The sequence below is a fragment of the Hordeum vulgare genome, chromosome 5H (assembly GCF_904849725.1).
Source record: "Hordeum vulgare subsp. vulgare chromosome 5H, MorexV3_pseudomolecules_assembly, whole genome shotgun sequence".
Lineage (NCBI taxonomy): Eukaryota > Viridiplantae > Streptophyta > Magnoliopsida > Poales > Poaceae > Hordeum > Hordeum vulgare.
In genome coordinates this window covers 233,810,214-233,825,848 of record NC_058522.1, presented here as the reverse complement: position 1 = coordinate 233,825,848, position 15,635 = coordinate 233,810,214, and the positions used below count along the sequence as shown (strand labels likewise).

General features: G+C 44.2%; 1 protein-coding gene across 2 annotated transcripts; it reads right to left on the bottom strand.

Annotated features, from left to right (window-relative positions):
• Window positions 1–953: 953 nt before the first annotated feature.
• On the bottom strand, window positions 954–6,286 carry LOC123452519 (probable alpha,alpha-trehalose-phosphate synthase [UDP-forming] 7). 2 transcript variants are annotated; one of them, XM_045129176.1, is made up of 3 exons: window positions 4,043–6,282; window positions 2,178–2,451; window positions 954–1,644 (listed from the first exon to the last, which is right to left on the bottom strand). In XM_045129176.1, the coding sequence occupies exons 1-3, from the start codon at window positions 6,052–6,054 to the stop codon at window positions 1,321–1,323; spliced, it is 2,610 nt and encodes an 869-aa protein (XP_044985111.1). In that variant the 5' UTR covers window positions 6,055–6,282; the 3' UTR covers window positions 954–1,320. The 2 variants fall into 2 exon arrangements, with proteins under 2 accessions (XP_044985111.1, XP_044985112.1); XM_045129177.1 differs by having other exon boundaries at window positions 1,590–1,674; window positions 4,043–6,286.
• Between the last annotated feature and the right edge of the window lie 9,349 nt (window positions 6,287–15,635).

Genomic DNA, 15,635 nt, shown 5'->3' with positions numbered 1-15,635 from the left:
TTGATGACTCGTAGCAGTGGCATTGGCAAGTGAGGGCGCAACATAGGAGGAGTACACAATCCGTTCTTTCACGATGAAAATCCAAGGGGGCTTAATTGGTTGTGCCTAGCAATGACCTTGTTTAAGGCATTGTTTTGAGAGCGCAGATTTCTTAAGGGTGAAAACCTAAGATCTATGATCAGGCGACGACGGTGTTTATGCATTGTTTCCTTCTTGAAGGCGTCGTTCTTGAAGAATTTCGACTTCGAGTGTTGTTTTTGGTGGTGGCTTGTGTTGCAGCTACTAGAAATTGATCACCGTAGCGAGATCTTTTTTTACTTCTTCTTCTTTAAGTTTTTGGGATGTGTTCATCATTTCTTTGTTGCAAAGGCCGAGTGTAATTGGTATCTTCACGATATTAATATATTTCCCTTATCGGAAAAAAGATTATGCTCTGATCAATTGCGAAGTTAAACTTCCATGTTCTAAATTTGCACACGTTCACAAGTTCATAAATTCACAAGTTAATTTTCTCTGGTTGTGTACTCAAGTTATCTGCATGATGTTGATTTGCATCAACATGTGCATCCTCCTCTTCTTGATTTAACTCATGATCGTGATTTGCATCCTTCTCGGCGCCAACACCTGGATCACGCCCTGGAGGGTTTGAATGAAAAATTGACTTTGTGTGCTAATCTTTGTCTGTTGACTACAAGTAATTCGGTACGGAGGGAGCATGCTTTTATTACAAAATACTCTCTCCGTTCCTAAATATAAGTCTTTTTAAAGATTCCACTACGGACTACATACGGATGTATATAGACATACTTTAGAGTGTAGATTCACTCGTTTTGCTCCGTATGTAGTCCCAAATGAAATCTCTAAAAAAAACTTATATTTAGGAACGGAGGGAGTATATGCCAAACATACTCGAGTAGCAGTTAGCATATTCGAGCAAGTAGGAGTAGGCAAAATGACCGAAATGCTCACCTACTAATTTCGACTTATAAACTTCCAGAAACACTCAAATCTTACATACAGTACCTGGTACTAACAGAAAAAAGAAGTCTAGAAAAGATACCCGCCGTTGATTTTTTTGCCTCCAGGACATTTCTCTATCTAGACAGAATGTGAAAATTACTCCAAAATTACGAGAAGGCAAAACGATAAAATAAACCAAAACTAGACCGACACTAGGTTATTGACATTGATCTGACTATCTGTATATTACTAAAGCTGCACTCCAGCTAGCTGAACTTGGCTTCAACTTAGACTGAAGATTGCTGGTTGCAATGCACTATTGAGATATGCTCTTCGACATCTCCTGCATCCACGACTTCATCATGCCTCCTCCGACTGAGAAAGTGTCTCCGATTCTTCTGGTGAACCAACCTCCTCTGATGCATCTGCAAGTGCCTCGAGCATGTTCAAAACATCATTAGTATCGTCCAAATAATACTTGGCCTTGCTTGGTTTCTGGCCGACTGTGCAGGCATAGAGCGAGGTTTGGGGATCAACAATGCTCCGCCTCATAATATCAGCTATTCCTTCAAACATATCCTCATCTGATCGATCATCACCTATGCAGAGGACAAAATCTGCTTGTCTTTTATTCTCTGTCAGCATCGATAGGATCTTCTCTGCGACAAATCCCTTGCTGACACTCTGCAATCCAACAGAAGCATTTTATGAACTCTGGGAAACCAGCAAGTAACCGGTTGCCAGACGAAGAAATCAGTTAGGAAAGGAATCCAGGATTTGTTTCATGGACTAGTATATTACTCAATGTCAATGTAACTCTTATATATAGGCCCCTCACAAGTTAGCATGCAAAATTCACTATCACAAGCGGAGGATCACAACACATAAAGATGAGACATTAGATTCTACTCCCTCTGTTTCTAAATATAAGACCTTTTAGAGATTGCACTATGAACTACATAAGGATGTATATAGAGATACTTTAGAGTTTAGATTCACTCATTTTGTTCCGTATGTAGTCTCCTAGTGAAATCTCTAAAAGGTCTTATATTTAGGAACAGAGGGAGTATATTATTGTGGCCTAGAATAATATTGCTCTGAAAATCAGCATCTGCTGACAAATAATGGATCGCTCATCTCCACAATACTAGATTCAGTATTTTATTTCCGAGGGACTACAAAATACTAGATGGGTGATGTATGGAGAAAAGTAGTACCTGAGGTTTAACCTCTACAATGTGTTGGCCACTCTTCACAGAGACTGGCTCATTGGCAAGAACACTCTCCAAATGATCTAACATTTCTTTTGCTTGCGCAGATCCAAAACCAGGGTCAGCATCTTGGTGGTGCCAGACCAAAGCACTCTCTTTCGTTTCGATATATGATCCATCCGTAGCTTCTGTATAAAGGTTCATTACTGGCTCAGCCATTTGCATCCATCCGAACTCGGAGCACTGGTTATTTATTTGCCACTGCTCATCTCTTATTCGCCTGAAAAGGAAGAGCTGTTGAGATGAAACTTGCCATAGAACTGAATATTTCAACTCAAATTAACCCCATGAGTATAAAGAATAACATTAAACAAGGGACAAACTGAAAATTGCCAGTCAAGGATATATCTGGATTCATTTGTGAAAAGAAAAATGTGTTTATTGTATGCAGGATCAAAAACTGATTCCACTTGTTGTCTCCTAGCTGTTATGTAGTTCGACATTCACTGTATTACTGCTTGACTGGGCCATGAAACTTATATCTAATGGTTGCTGTTGAAATAATTTCTACCAACTGATGGTACTACAAGTTTTCCAATTTTATCAGCATGTTGTATAGTTGCATATGCATACTGGTCTTACTTCACCCTAACTGAAAGAAAATTTTCCTATCCAAGTTTACCCCGATGAGGTTGACACATGAATGTTAATGCAATGGTAAGTTCTCACCCTAACATGAATGTTAATGCATTGACAATAGGGTTCTCCCCCACTGTTTCCCGCATAAAACAGTCCATCTATGGTAAATGCATAACAGTATTAAGTGCATAGTGCAACCAAATAGATTCAAGAGACTTCATGGTAATCACAGCTCCATACAAGAAGCCTTCCCTTTTCTTAAGCATTTAAAGAGTTACAACTTCAATTCACGACTCATGGGTAACATGAGAACCACTCCCTCTGCCCAGTGGCGGAGCCAGCTATCTGGCTAGCTTTGGCGTCCACCACATCTAACTTGCCGCATTTACTAAGGTAATACAATATACATACTACAACTTTTTAGATTTGAGCCAACACACTACCGTAGATCAATGGATATCTGCTTGTGTGCTGGGACTGGTTGCTGGTTCATCCATGTGGGAATGCTAACACAAAGTGTATCTAGTGAGCTTTTGTATTATACATAGTTTTTTCCTTTCGTAAGCTCCGCCACACCTAAAATTTGTTCCTGCCTTCGCCACTGCCGCTGCCCCAAAATAAGTGTCTCAACTTTGTAAAGTCAATATATTAGTCATGTTCTTAGTACTCCCTCTGTCCCAAAATAACTGTCTCAACTTTGTACTAGAGCCAGTACAAAGTTGTACTAAGGTTAAGACAATTATTTTGGGACGGAGGGAGTATTAGTCAATAAATTAGTCATGATCTGGATGATGTTGATGTGGCGATATCTGATATACCTTCAGAACCAATATTAATTTTATAATTGATGATGCATGTTGTTACTTTTACCCAAGGAATGGGTCTACACAGAATGACGTATTGGTATCTGCTGTCCCCAGAGCTCTACTGGAAGTATGATCCTGTACCCTATAACATAAGATCTGAGAACTTAAATAGTTGTCCAAATGATCGTTCTATGATGTCAGCACGTCATATGCCATAATATTGTTAATACTTGCACAAAACACAAAACTCTTTTTTTCGGGTTTTTTTGTGTGTGTGTCTGAAATATAGTTGATTTTGCATTTGTTTATACTAGAAGCCGGAAACAAGTACCAGTGAAGTATCATAAGGCACAGAGTCAATGCAAGACATGTTAACAATAGTAATAACTGTAATTGAAAAATCAAGAAAAATAAGTGAGAGCATACCTCATAAAGTAGCCATGTTCAGCCGCAATGCCAAGCTCAGGGCAAGAGTTGAACCACTTCTCAAGGCTACTCCTACCTCTTCCACTTACAATGAAAACAACATTCTTCTTATCAGCACACAGAGCATTCATGATGTTAACAACAGTCTCATTTGGAGTTCGATCGATCGTAGTTTGTGGTACTAGAGTTCCATCATAGTCCAGAAGTATAACCCTGCTGTTCGACTTCTTGTAATCAGCAACAATAGAATCCACAGTAAGCTTTTTGAAGTTGCGGTCTAGAGCAACCACTCTAAATCCAAATCCAAGTCCAATACCCCAGCACCTCCTCCTAAAATGGTCCCTGCAGCTTCTCTCGAGATCATGAATATAGCTCTTAGACCAATAGGCAACATCATGTGTGCTGACATATCGATAATGCTTCTCATGGCGCAATTGCTTTTCATTCTCTGACAACGCAATGGACTCATTCATTGCCTCTGCTGTTGTATCAATGTTCCAAGGGTTCACCCGGATTGCTCCACTCAATGATGGCGAGCAACCTATGAATTCTGACACGACTAGCATACTATTCCTCTTTGGTGCATCATCATCATCCAAACCAGGAATTCCCTGTCTACACACAATGTACTCATATGGTGTGAGGTTCATCCCATCCCTCACAGCAGTAACAACGACGCACTCCGCCACAGTGTAATATGCCATCCTTTCCACACTCGACAGGGTCCTATTAACAAGCTCCACAGGACTATACCCCGACCGCCCAAACTGTCCATTAATCCTCATGCAACTTTCCTCAATCTCAGCCTTCAATCCTTGCACGTCTTTTCCACTACCACCCCTTGGGTTTGCAATCTGCACTAGCACTGCTCGGCCCTGCCATTTTGGGTGTGTCTTGAGCATATGCTCAAACGCAAGAATCTTGAGGTTAATCCCCTTGAATATGTCCAGATCATCCACACCAAGCAAGACAGTCTTCCCGTTAAACTGCTCCCGTAGCTCCGCAACACGCCGCTCCAGATCAGGAAGCTGGAGCTGCGATTTAAGCTGCAGCATGTTAATCCCAACAGGCATGATCTTTATCCCGACAGTGCGGCCAAAGTAATCGAGCCCAATGTAGCCTCTCTTGGACTGGTACTCGATTCCGAGCATGCGGCTGCAGCAAGAGAGGAAATGGCGGGCGTAATCAAAGGTATGGAAGCCAATGAGATCGCAGTTGAGCAAGGATTTGAGGATCTCGTCGCGGACGGGCAGGCTACGGTAGAGCTCCGATGATGGGAAGGGGCTGTGCAGGAAGAATCCGATGCGGAGGCGGTTGAATCGGCGGCGCAGGAACGAGGGGAGCGCCAGGAGGTGGTAGTCGTGGATCCAGATGTAGTCGTCCTCGGGGTTGAGGACCTCGATGACGCGCTGCGAGAAGAGTTTGTTGGCAAGGACGTAGGCCTCCCAGTTGGAGCGGTCGAAGCGGCCACCGTGGTCGGAGGTGAAGGGGAGCATGTAGTGGAAGAGCGGCCAGAGGGTCTGCTTGCAGAAGCCGTGGTAGAAGCGGTCGGAGAGGTCCTTGGGGAGGAAGGCCGGGACGCAGCGGAACCTGTCGAGGAGCGCCTGCGCGACGTCGTCCTGCTCGGCGGCTGGCACGTCGGCGCGGAGGGAGCCGACGTAGAGGACCTCCATGTCCTCGGGGAGGCCGTCGCGGAGGTGGAGCAGGAGCGAGTCCTCGTCCCAGCAGAAGGTCCAGCCGCGGCCGTCGGGTCGGCGCTCGCAGCGCACGGGGAGCGTATTGGCGACAACGATGATGCGGTCGTTGGCGAGCGACGACTGCACGTCCGAAGCTACGCTCCCCGCGCGCTCCTCGTCGAGGTCCGTCAGCGTACCCGGCGTCGTCAACGTCCTCTGCATCCGCCTCGGCCGCGGCGGCCGCCCGCCACCTCCCCCGCCGGAGCCCCCATAGTCGAGCGCCGAGAGATTCCCATTGGCGAGATCGAGCAGGTTGGTGTAGGATCGCGAGAACATGGCGCCGAGACGACGGAAGCCCGCTCGTTTGTGACCTCGATCGATCCAATCCAATCTACTTGGCCACAGACCCGATCCTCCCGATTCCCGACGAACCTCCCCCGCCTGAGCCCTAGGAGCGTCGCCGGAAGATGCGGCGTGCAGGAGGTGACGAGGGCTGGGTGAGAGCCCAGGGAGGAGGGCACGGGGACACGCAGCTCTGAATTCTGAAACGGGGCAGATATTTTATTCGCAAAAAAGGGAACTCAAGTCTGTTCCATCTGGGCCGCGAAGAGACTGATCGGGCGGTGTTCACGAGGCGACGTGGAAGGCCTCCGCCAGCAGCCACCGGGCCTAAACCGTGAGCGCGACCTTTTACTGGGCCATGGGACCGACCAAGGGGAAGAATGGCTCCTTTCAGAAAAAAGAAGCGGAACGAATGGCTTCACCATCGAGCTGGTTCACGGTCGGTCCTCAGAATTCGGGGGCCTTGGAGAAGGTGGACAAAGGCTGCCGGGCCTTCTTCTCGGCCGGTACGGTGGGCATCCATGAAGGTAAATGCGCCGTGTTTCGGGTTAGGAGGACTCGGCGTGATCGACCTTTACAGGCACGGGATTGCATTGTGAGTGGTTGCGGCGTACGGATTGCTCTAGGCCTTGGCAAGGTCTAAACCTGGTTGCAGATAAGCAAGTGGCCCAATGTGATAGCCCGAGACCGACGCTTCAGAAGATTCCCTTTTTTATTCCGTTGTCTCCGTGTTATTATTTTGTTTGCTGCATTCATCGTTGCATCATTCACATCATCGGCATTGCATCGGCACTCCGTTGCCGTCAGTTTTCAAAACTTGCATCCGTTATTAGTTGCCGGTTCTCTCCGTATACGTCGTTGACCGTTTTGAGACCAACCACACCTGCACGCGTCCGCGACATCGTTAAAATATTGTTTTTAAAAGTGCGTATAAAATATTCTCGGATTGGGTTCAAACTTGGCGTGCGATCTTATTTTAATATAAGTAGGTCGTCTGCCAATTTTCATCGCAATCGGAATTCGTCTGGTACTCGAACGATCGACCGTAGTGGCACCGTCTTCGGTTATTTGTCGGGCGTTTATCGATATTTTAAATCGCGTTGCCGGGTGTCCTTTTTCCCTCTCATCTGCGCCTAAGCCACTCTACACGACCTAACCTAACCTTAGGGCATTTCTGGAGCGTTCGATCGAGATCGGAGGGTCCGAAAACGCCCCATTTGGCAAACCCTAGCTACCCCGTCTATAAAAGGAAGGGTCTCCCCTTCCATTTTTTCCTCTCTCTCTCTTCCTCGAAGTCCGCGCCGCCGACCTAACCCTAGCCGCCTCCCAGCGCCCCTGCCTCCCTCAGCCGTCGCCGAGGCCCGCTCGGCCCGAGTCAGGCCCGCCGAGCCCATCGCCGCGCCTCCCTAGCGCGCCGCCTCTCCGCTCGCGAGCAACTACGCGCCGCCACCCCTAGCGCACCTCGCCAGCGCTGCCCCGCCGCACCTCGCCAGCGACCGAGCCGCTCGCGCCGCTACCGCCAGCGAGTGGGCCGGCCACCCAACGCCGTCCTCAGCTCAGCGCGCCGCTAGCCTGACCGACCGCTGCCAGCCTGGGCCACAGCCTCGCCCAGGCCCAGCTGGCTCATCGCGCCGCGGCCCAGGAGCGAGCCCTCTGGGCCAGCTCGCTCCCACCGCCTCCTCAGCCGGCCTCCTCCCCAAGCCCATCACCAAGCAGGCCGAAAGGCCCAAGGTGAGCAACCGAGCCTATTCCTCGCTCAGGCACTATATTGCTATCTTGCGTCCCGCCCCGATTTCGGCCCATTGGATAGATTCGGCCTGCGTAGGGTATTTATTAATTCCTGCGATTTTAGTATTTTCAGAAAATGCTAGTTTTTCAAACGCATATAACTTTTTAACCGTGCATCGGATCGCGACATTTTATATATGCAACTTGTGTAGTTTTTCGCGTAGATTATGATTTTACAACTTGCATGCTTGTTTGGAGTAGTTTGACTCGTTGTTTGCCTAGTTTTGTGTGATGTCTTAATATATTAGATATCCCGTATTTATTTTTGCGCATGTCCGGTTTGTTCATTTCCCGTAGATTATATGTTCATGTTTTTCGGGAACCTTTGCCATGTATTTTAGAGTAGTTGTTTGCATTTTTGCATATAGGTTCCATCACTTGTTTGCTATCTCGCGTTTAGATCATATTCTCGCATATATGTGTGGCACTAGTTTATTTCTCGAACCACACATATTATATATGTTTTCGGGGTAGAAAAATTCATAGGATTTAATTGCGAAATTAGTTTTGTCTTTCGAGTAAGTTAGCGTGCGTGATATTTTGTCATGATGCCCTTTTGTTAATTTTGTGTGATTTATTCAATGCTTGATATGCATGAGTTGTGAACTAGAGATATGCCCTTGGATATGTATGTTAGCCTCTCGTAATTTTAGTTGCAATAGAACCCATGTTTAGGTGTTGTTTACTTGTTGCCAACATGCTAGAAAATAGTGTTGTTTTGGAGATACTGAAATATGTCTACGTCTGAGATCTGTATTATTTTGTTGATGTCTTGCCATGAGTTTATCTGGTGATCTACAAGTCCTTTGGGGTTCGTTTAATAGAGTTAATTGTAGTGCATAAGATTCTCTAGCATGCTGTAAATTTTCATGCCATTCGGAGCCCTGTAACATATAGTTTTGCTACTGTCAATATGCCTTCAGATCGAAAACTGCACTGTCAACAATGTTATTTTCACTAAGTCTGAAACTGTGTGTGAGATGCCATTTTGTGAGTTCTTTTCCTTGTGATCCATGATGCCATGCTAGATGTTATTAGTCCTATGTTGTAGTGCATCTTGTCCTCTACTGCCTCATGTCTAGTTTGAGCATTTTAGAATTATGTAGCTTGTTGTTTTAGGGTGTAGAAAATGTCATGTTGCTATTTTGGGCAGATTGTAGCTATTTCTTGTTTAGCTTGTAGTTGTTGAATCGTTGCTCGGTTTTGATCGTGTCCTATATGAAATTTGCTTAGAATCTCGTGTAGGTTCTTAGTATCTTGCTGTTTGTGTGTTTTGGAATGTTTGTGGCTGTCTTGCATACATATTGCATTCGTAGCATCATATCTTGCGGTGATCGTATCTTTTGAACCGTAGCTCCGTTGGAGATGTTCCATATATGTAAATGGACTAGGATGACGTGTAGTTTCATGTGAACCATCTTATTGTGTTGTTTAACAAATATTAAAACATGTTAGTTCAGATCTGGACAGAATTCTAAAATAACACATGGGGTCATTTCGGAGATGCTATATGTCGTTTCCGACCTCATTTAAAATGCCTAGATAGGTAGTTTAATTGTGCTTCACCTCTTGCCATATTTAAAAACATTTAATATTGTCGTGTAAACAAACAAGAGCGAACTAAATAAGTCTTATGTGGAGTTTCGTCAATATGCAACTCGTTGCATATTGAGCTTCACTTAATGTGTGGTGTTGATTGGAGTGAAATGCCATGTCATGCCTTGCATTAGTCCGATCATGCATCATATGTGTTGAGCGTTATGTCGTGCTTGTGCCATGGTGAATATCGTGTGTTGATTCTTGTTTTCCGGTTTGCTTTGTCTCGATAGAGTTCCGCAAGCGTGTCGGAGAGTGAGGATCCGTTCGACTACGTCGGTTCGTCTGCTTCACGGAGTCATTCTTCTTCCAAGCGGGATTTCAGGCAAGATGACCATTTTCCTAGATACCATTACTATCATTGCCGTGCTAGTTGTCTCGTTTCTTTCGTTATGTCTCATTGCCACCACCTGTTAAATATCGGCCTCTCAACAATGACATGACAACCTTCAACTGTTCACAACCTAGCAAACCACTGATTGGCTATGTTACTGCTTGATTATCCATGTGTTAGCGTTGCTAGTTGCAGGTGCAGTTGCTTCCATGTGATAACATGGGTTCCTTGTTATATCATCATATTATTGCTACTTAATTTAATGCACCTATATACTTGGTAAAAGGTGGAAGGCTCGGACTTTCTAGCCTGGTGTTTTGTTTCACCTTTGCCCCCTTAGTTTCGGCTACCGGTGTTATATTCCATAATTGAGCACTCCTAACACGATCGAGGTTGTTATGGGGACCCCCTTGATAATTCGTTTTAGATTAAAACTGGTCTGGCAAGGCCCAACTTTGGTACTACATTTGCCTAATTAACTAATGAACCACATAGGGAGTAATTAACCCGAGGAAACTTAATCAACCCCCGGGCCAGTGCTCCGCATGAGTGTTGGTCCAACCTGTCAACCGCCGGTGGCTACCAGGGGCAACCCTGTGATTGGCCTACCGAAAGTTTGGACAATCCGCCGTGTCCTGAGAATGAGATACGCGGCTCCTATCGGGATCATCGACACGTCGGGCGGCCTTGCTGGATTAGTTTTACCTTTTACGAATGTCTTGTGCATCGGGATTCCGGTGAGACTTTGGGTCTTCTCGGAGTTGAGGTTTTCCACTAACGAATCTGACGAAGTCACGAGTTTCGTGATCGAGGCTTTCTATGCGACTTGTGGTAATTTGTGATGGACTAGTTGGAGCACCCCTGCAGGGTTAAATCTTTCAGAAAGTCGTGCCCGCGGTTATGTGGCAACGTGGAAACTTTGTTTAACATCCAGTTCTAGATAACTTGAAGTTAACTTAATTAAAATATGCCAACTGAGTGCGTACCCGTGACTGTGTCTTTCGTGAGCTCCTTCTCCGATCGAGGACACGGTGGGGTTATGTTTGACGCAAGTAGGTGTTCAGGATCATTCATTTGGTCGTCTGTAGTTCACGTCTGTTATGTGTAGATCATTCCCCCCTCTTATTCTTGTACTTGTAAGTTAGCATCCTCATATAAATGCTTAGTCGCTGCTGCAACCTCACCACTTAACCATACCTCACCTATTAAGCTTTGCTAGTATTGATACCTTTGGAAATGAGATTGCTGAGTCCCCCGTGGCTCACAGATTACTATAACACCAGTTGCAGGTACATGTAAAGTGATATTAAGCTGTGAGCACGATGATTGTTCATTTGGAGTTCTTCTTCTGCTTCATCGATCTAGGATGGGTTCAAGGGCGGCAGCCTGGGATAGCAAGGATGGACGTTGTCCTTTTCTCGTTTGTTTTCGTTCGTAGTCGGACCCTGCTGTTCTTCATGATGATTATGTATTGTACTAATGTGACTCTGATGTAGCTCGTGGCGAGTGTAAGCCAATTCCATATACTCTTCTCTTCAGTACATGTACTTGTAACGATATCCATTCTTGCGAAACGACGAGATGCGCTTTTATCCCTGTCGAGGCCCTCATGCCAAAATAAGGATATGATCGCATCTTGGGCGTTACACCCAAGCTTTTGGCAGCATGGTTAAGTGGAACTTAGGATCAGGATCACATATTTTGTTCTGGAAAGACAGATGGATAAACGGTGCAACTATCAAGGATATTGCACCCTTAGTGTTGGCAAGAGTCAGAACCCAAGTGGCCAACAGGAGATCAGCCAGAGATGCGCTACACATGCATGCTTGGACGAATGATATTGTTGGAGAGATGTGCACCGAAAGCTTGTCTCAGTTCATCTCGTTATGGGAGATTCTTATCGAAGTGGAGATCGACCCGGGCAGCGAGGATAGGCCGATTTGGGCCTGGAATGTGGAAGGGACCTACACGACATCCTCGACTTATAGGATGTTATGTGAGGGGGGAATGAGATTCCAGTCTTATGCAACCATCTCGAAGAGTTGGGCTCCCCTAGCTTGCCGAATCTTCATGTGGTTGGCAGTGCAATACCGGTTGTGGACGTCGGATAGGAGGGCATGACACGGGCTACAAGACCATACCTCGCCTTGCTACCTGTGTGATCAAGAAGAGGACACGGTCGACCATATCCTTATTCAATATATTTTCGCAAGGCAGGTATGGTTCCTTTGCTTCTCCAGGATGGGTTTGGTGCCACATTTGTGTCCAACTCAGCATGCAACCCTGGTGGAGTGGTGGTCGATGGCTCGAAAGCGAATCATCAGGTGCACCCATAAAGGCTTTGACACACTAGTTATGCTTGTCAGCTGGAGTCTATGGAAGCAGAGGAACGGTAGATTTTTTGGTAGGAGTGATGTCCTGAACGAAAGGGGTACGGTGGATCTCATTTTCGAGGACCTTAGGAACTCGGCTCTGGCAGGAGCTTCTGGAGTGATTTGTATGATTGAGTACTAGAGTCTACTTAGTGGAGTGAGGGCTAGGTTAGGATCAATCTGTGATGCCTAACTAGCTATGATGTAATCTCCTATACATAACTTCTGCCTTCTATAAAGCTATGGTATGCCTTTGGCGTACCCTCGAAAAAAACGAATTCGGGGACCGTGGCGAACTAAAAATTGGGCCCTTAATATATACTCCTTCCGTTCCTAAGTATAAGATCTTTTAAAGATTTCACTATGAACTACATACGGATGTATGTAGTCATAGTTTAGATATAGATTCACTTATTTTGCTTCGTATCTAGTCTATAGTGAAATCTCTAAAAGGTGGGAGTAAGTCATTATAATATATATATATATATATATATATATATATAATCTAAAAAACATATATATATAATTATCTAAAAACATATATATAAATTATTATCAGTAACACTTAGATGCAACCAAAATCAGTATGCGTTGCAAATAATTAGTACATATTATCTTAATTTTATTTTCTAACATTCCTCGACGCAAAGTCAGTTATGATGGGGTCGATGTCAATATTATCCAATAATTTTTTCTCGGTGCATAATGTAGCCAAACCATTTAATCTCTCTTAAGTCATTGTTGACCTTAAATAATTCTTTAATAACTTCAACTTTGAAAAGCTTCTTTCAGTCGATGCGACCGTCACACGCACGGTAAATAAGTTGTGATAGGCCATGGAGATACTAGGATAACAATCAACTTCTCTGACATTCCCGAAAATCTCGATAGCAGACATTACACCATCCGGCAAAGTGAATCTCATAATCTTCAATTCAGAAATAAGATCGTATACCTCAACATCTGATGAACCATTAAAAGAGAAAGTTTCTGCAAATTTTGTACAACATTCTTCAAGTTCATTGTCACTTAATGACTTGATGGTGCCCGAGCTCAATAAAAATCCGAATATATCTTTAAACACCACGAGTTCTTTAAATCTATCATTCAAAGAATTGATTGCCATATCAACCAAAACATTAAAATATTTAACACGGGAAGCCTTCTCACCTTCTACAATTTCTTCTTGATAATCATTTTCGTCAAACTGCTTCTTCCTCGTAACACGACGTTTCACTGGAAACAATGGCTCTATTCCCATTTCAGCTGCAATATCTTTAGCGGTGCTCAAACTGGTAGAAAATCCTTCGTCTCTATACTTCTCAAAATATTGTGTTATACCTTTTATTTGCTTCAAAGCGGAGTCGATGCACATGGTCGATGATTGCAACATCTTGCTAACTTTATTTACATCAAATAGAATATCATGCCAAAAAATCATACCAACTAGAAACTCAAAGCGACCAAGTACATCAAATAATTTTTTTGCATCACTTTTATCCTTAGGATCACTGTCAGAAGCATGACGTAACTCAGACAAAGCTGACCTTAACTCACTCGCTTGATATCTTATTGTTGTAACACTTTTGATTCTAGTCTCCCAACGAGTATTGGACAATGATTTCACAGTTAAACTAGGAACATGTTTAAGCAAAACATTCCTCCTTTTTGTAGAGCCAGCAAATAATACATATATGCGTTGAACAATTCCAAAAAATGAAACAGCTTTCTCACATGATTTTGCCATATCACAAAGAGTGAGATTGAGACTATGACAAGCACATGGCATATATAATGCTCTTGGGTTCATATCAAGTAACCTAGATATATTTAGGCCGAAAGACTCAAGAGATTCAAGCAATATTTTAAAAATCCCTAAGCCAAAAGTGTCATCAACTTTCAAGAACCCCATAAAGTACTCCTCAATTTTTATTTTTCCAAGAGACAGATTAACTCATCGAACTAAAAAATTCATTTGTTCTTGATGACTAACATCAGGGGTACAATCTAGGATAACAGACAAATACTTGGCCTCTTTAACAACCTTTATGACAGAACATGTGATGTGAGAAGCCAAAAGAGATATCAACTCATTCTGTATTTTATGAGTGAGATAATGATAATGGATTTATTTGTTCTCAATACGTCTAAGGTGATCTTGCATTACCATGTCAAATTCTGCAATCATCTCAATGCAAGCTAAGAAATTACTATTATCATCCTTGTAAAGCTTCACACTATTTCCACGAAAAGCCAAGTTGCGTTTACCAAGATATTTCACAACGACTATTATTATTAATAGAACTTGCCTCACACATTCTTTCTCCTTTGTTATTTGATGTTGCAATTCCTTGTTGAGGGATTAGTAAAAGATGTGACTAGAGGGGGGGTGAATAGACTACTTGTCAAGATAAATTTTCTAGCCTAACCTAATTTCTAGGAGGGCAGAAATCTAGCAGTAGTAACAAGTCTAGGCACCCTACACAAGCAGTTCTAAGAATATAGCAGTGGAAAGTAAAACATGCAAGTGTGATGTAGAGGAGAAAGGAAGGGAGATCAAATGCATGAGGTTGACACGGTGATTTTTGGCATGGTTCCGATAGGTGGCGCTATCGCACGTCCATGTTAGTGGAGACTTCAACCCAGGAGGGTAACGACTGCGAGAGTCCACGGAGGGCTCCACCCATGGAGGGTCCACAAAGAAGCGGCCTTGTCTATCCCACCACGACTTCCGTCCATGGAGGACTAGCCTTACTCATGGTAGATCTTCACGAAGTAGGCGATCTCCTTGCCCTTACGAACATCTTGGTTCAACTCCACAACACGAAGTAGGAGGCTCCCAAGCGACACCTAACCAATCTAGGAGGCACCACCCTCCAAAAGGTAATAAATGTGGTAGATCAATGAACTCCTCGCTCTTGTGCTTCTAAAGATAGTCTCCTCAACATAAATCACTCTCTCACGGAATATGCATGGGTAGGAGAGGTTGATTTGGTGGAAAGCAGTTTGGGGAGGCTAGAGATCAAGTTTCAAATGATTGGATTAGAATATCTTGGTCTCAACACATGAGTAGGTGGTTCTATCTTAGAAAATGGATCTGGCAATGAAGTGTGTGTTCTGAGTGCTTCTACCTCGAATGAGAGGTGGGTGAAGGGGTATATATAGGCAGCAGCCAAAATCCAACCGTTACACAAAAAAGGGCAAACTCGGTGACACCGAAGTGGACAACTCGATGGTACCGATTAGCACTAAAGGTGTGAACTTTTGAATCTCGGTGAGACCGATATATAGAACTCGGTGGTACCAAAAAAGTGATGAATGGTCAGATGACCAAACTCAGTGGTACCGATACTCAAACCCGGAAATTCTGATTTTGTGTGTCTTGGCAACAGAATGTTGGTCACCCAAACTCGGTAGCACCGATGCAATTTCGGTTGCACCGATTTTGTGGGAATTGCTAGGGTTCTGTCTGAGGTTCAAACTCA

Excerpts from the sequence above, each read along its gene's own strand:
- LOC123452519 (XM_045129176.1), bottom strand. The coding sequence starts at position 6,054 with ATGTTCTCGCGATCCTACACCAACCTGCTCGATCTCGCCAATGGGAAT. Across the intron at positions 2,452-4,042 it reads GAACATGGCTACTTTATGAG|GCGAATAAGAGATGAGCAGT; the intron begins GTATGCTCTCAC and ends CTTCCTTTTCAG. Across the intron at positions 1,645-2,177 it reads TTGTAGAGGTTAAACCTCAG|AGTGTCAGCAAGGGATTTGT; the intron begins GTACTACTTTTC and ends GTTGGATTGCAG.